A 3,674-nucleotide genomic window follows, 5' to 3' on the forward strand; every position below is an offset into this window, starting at 1 on the left:
TTCCACATTCTGAGAAAATATAAGATGAAGCTGAATCCCCAGAAATGTGTATTTGGTGTGAAATCGGGGAAATTCTTAGGGTTCATGGTCAACCACCGAGGAACTGAAGCAAACCCGGTGAAAATCAAAGCTTTGCTAGATATGAAATATCCCACTAATGTTACGCAAGTACAAAATTTGATAGGAAGGATTGTAGCTTTGAATTGTTTTGTTTCAAAGTCTTCAGATAATTGTAAGGAATTATTTAAAGCAATGAAATGCATGGGAAAGGATTTTGTGTGGACCTCAGACTGTGAAGAAGTTTTTCAGAAAATCATATAACAGTTGGGAAATCCTTCTATGTTGGCCAAGCCAGATAATGGAGAAACATTGATTCTTTACTTGGTAGTCTCAGAATACTCCATCAGCGCATCATTGGTAAAAAAGGAGGAAGGTCACTAGTCGCCGGTGTACTATGTGAGAAAGAGGTTGTTAGATGCAGAAACTAAATACAACAGCATGGAAAAGCTAGTATACACCCTTGTCCTTGCAGCACGGAAGCTAAGGACGTACTTTCAGTCTCATCGAATAGAGGTCTGCACTGCTTATCCTCTCAGCCAAATTTTACATAAGCCGGAGTCATCAGGAAGAATGCTAAAGTGGGTAGTAGAGTTAGGACAATTTGATATGGAATATTGCCCTCGCATGACAATCAAGGGACATGCGTTGGTTGATTTCATACTTGAGTTCGATTCTGAAGTAGATGATAAGGCTATAGTGTCGGCAGAACCTTCCTCACAGGGTAATGCCCTTATCAAAGTGAGAAAAGAGTTCCCACACCCTTGGTGGGTCTTACATGTTGACGGGGCTGTGAATAATAACGGAGCGGGAGTCGGGATTGTCTTGGTTACCCCGGAAGGACATCATCTGATGAGTGCCATTCATTTCAAGTTTTGTGTCACCAACAATGATGCTGAATATGAAGCACTAATCAATGGTTTGAAGATAGATTTGGAAGTAGGAGTTGAGAATTTGATAGCTCGGAGCTACTCGGAGTTAGTAGTAAATCAAATCAATGGGGGTTTCCAGTCCCCAGGACCTCAGACGGAGTTGTATATGAGATGTGTGCAGCATTTGCTTAGAAATTTTGGAAGTGCCAAGTTGAAAGGTGTACCAAGAGAAGATAATAGCAATACGGATGCCTCGGAAAAGATGGGTTCACAGATGGACAGCGTTCTGCTAGGGCAAATTTCTTTAGGAATCCAAGAAATTCTAAGTATTCCAGAAGTAAGTGTGTTTCAGATGCAAGGAATCCCACAAGAAACTTAGATGAGCCCTATTTATAACTATATCCGGGTAGGGACTTTGCCAGAGGATAAGCTATAGGCTTGAAGCCTTCGTTATCAGGCTGCACAGTATGTTGTGTATGATAGGGTGCTATACAAGAGAGGGTTTAATCAACCGTTGTTGCGATGTGTAGATCTGGAGGAAGCGAATTATATTCCTAGAGAAGTACATGAAGGTATTTATGGAAATCACTCGAGGGGTGGCTCGTTGGCATTGAAAATCCTTAGACAAGAATATTATTGGCCAATCATGAAAGAAGATGTCTTCAAATTTGTTAGGACATGTGATCATTGCCAACAATTTGCTAACTATTAAAATGCCCCAACAACGTCCATAACTTCATTGGCAAGTCCCTGGCCTTTTGCTATGTGGGGAATTGATCTCATTGGAGAACTTCCCAAAGCCAAGGGGGTGTGAAATATATCGTCATAGCTATTGATTACTTTACGAAGTGGGAAGAAACTATGCCATTGACCATGATCATAGCTAAGAAGATCAAAGATTTTTTCTTCAATTCTATAGTTTGCAGATTTGGTATTCCATACAAACTCATCTCTGACAACGGGAATCAGTTTGACAGCAAAGAGTTGAGGAAGCTCTGCGAAGACTTGAACATCAAGAAAGATTTCACCGCAGTCTATCACCCGCAAAGTAATGGCCAGAAAGAGGCCATCAACAAGATCATTAAACATACTCTGAAGGTCAAGCTAGAGGAAAAGAAAGGAGATTGGCCAGAGCAAATGCCAATGGTCATTTGGTCTTATAACACAACTCCAAAGTCTACTATGGGCGAATCCCCTTTTATGCTAACCTATGGGTATGAGGCTATGATTCTCGTGGAAGTGGGAGCTGGATCGTTGCGAAGGGATTTGTTCAATGAGGAAGATGCAGAAGTCAATCAAATGCTCCACTTGGATTTGCTGGACGAAGCTAGAATGAATTCTCAGTTAAAATTTGTTGCATATCAGCAGAGAATTGCAAGGTATTTCAATAAAAAGGTGAAGTCCGTGCCTTATAAGGTGGGGGATCTTGTGTTACGAAAAGTCATGCCAAATACTAAAATAGCACAGCATGTGGTGCTTGGAGCTTATTGGGAAGGACCATACAGGGTCAAAGCTATACTTTGGAAGGGGACTTATCACTTGGAAGACTTAGATGGCAAGCTTATCCCTCGAGCATGAAATACAGAGCTCTTACGGAAATATTATTAGTAGGGTGCGGCCTTGGTCCCCTCATTTCTATCATTGATTTTTATGTAATAGACTAGTAGCAAATAAATTCCTCCAAGCCTAGGGGGTGGTATATATGCCTACGAACCTTGGAACTAGCGGATAAAATTTTCAAATAATCTCCCCACAGAGCATAGTAACCATGGGACTGGTATAATTTTCACACTAGATCGCATTATCAATAAAAGAGAAAAGTTGCTTCAGTTGTTTGCTTGTCTGACATTTATGCTCTAAGTTAATAATAATAATAATAATAATAATAATAATAATAATAATAATAATAATAATAATAATAATAATAATAAGGGAAAGGTTATCTATACTACACAAACAAAGATTGTCATAATATGATATTCCACTTATAACAGTTGAATTTCATATAAATACTAAGGGTTGTGTAAAACCTGCAGATTATAGAATGCGCCCTCTACAATAGAGGATGGAAAGAATATTAAGTTAAATATCTACTAAGGTCATAGGCGCGCCTTAAAGGAAGGCGCACCATAATCTAACATTTTGACCAAAGTCCAGAGTTAGAACTATAAGATAAGACAGTGACATCAGTTTGATTTGGGAAAATAAGGAGGCGTACCTTTCTTAATTAGCTTTAAAAGAATATTATATTCTAAGTTAACCTATGATTATGATATCAAGGTGCGCCTTTATAGTAGGACACGCCTCAAGTTTCTTGTAACGACCGAGGAAATTACGTTTGTATTATATTATAATAAAGATAATTATATTTATTATTATGTAATTAAATATGCTTAGTTGTAAAACCCTAATTGTCATGTGTTACGTGTTGTCTGTTTTGATCGGAATGTGATTCAGGTATTTATTGAGTGTTTTATCGTAAGTTATATATTTTATATCAAAACCCGTACAGCTCAAACAGTGTTTTAAGAGCCCGTATTTCAAACAAAATTATTAGTCCTCTTTTGCCAAGAACGGTCTATACCACATCGCTATTCTGAACCCCCACACATTTTACAAATTTAACTTTTTCGCGAAAAATGACTTTTCCGGACCCCTTCGGGAGTTAAAAACCCCACAAAAATCACATTTTTATTTTTATATGATCATGAAATTATCGAACATCATTTTTCTTTGCATTTTTGT

At 38.2% G+C, this 3,674-nt stretch overlaps 1 protein-coding gene across 1 annotated transcript; it reads left to right on the top strand.

The window, feature by feature from the left end:
- The first annotated feature begins 498 nt into the window (after positions 1-498).
- On the top strand, positions 499-1,308 carry LOC141673569 (uncharacterized). The gene has a single exon (XM_074480322.1). It carries the CDS (start codon positions 499-501, stop codon positions 1,306-1,308), a length of 810 nt encoding a protein of 269 aa, XP_074336423.1.
- The last annotated feature ends 2,366 nt before the right edge of the window (positions 1,309-3,674 follow it).

The sequence above is a fragment of the Apium graveolens genome, chromosome 7 (genome assembly GCF_009905375.1).
Source record: "Apium graveolens cultivar Ventura chromosome 7, ASM990537v1, whole genome shotgun sequence".
In the NCBI taxonomy this organism is placed as follows: Eukaryota; Viridiplantae; Streptophyta; class Magnoliopsida; order Apiales; family Apiaceae; genus Apium; species Apium graveolens.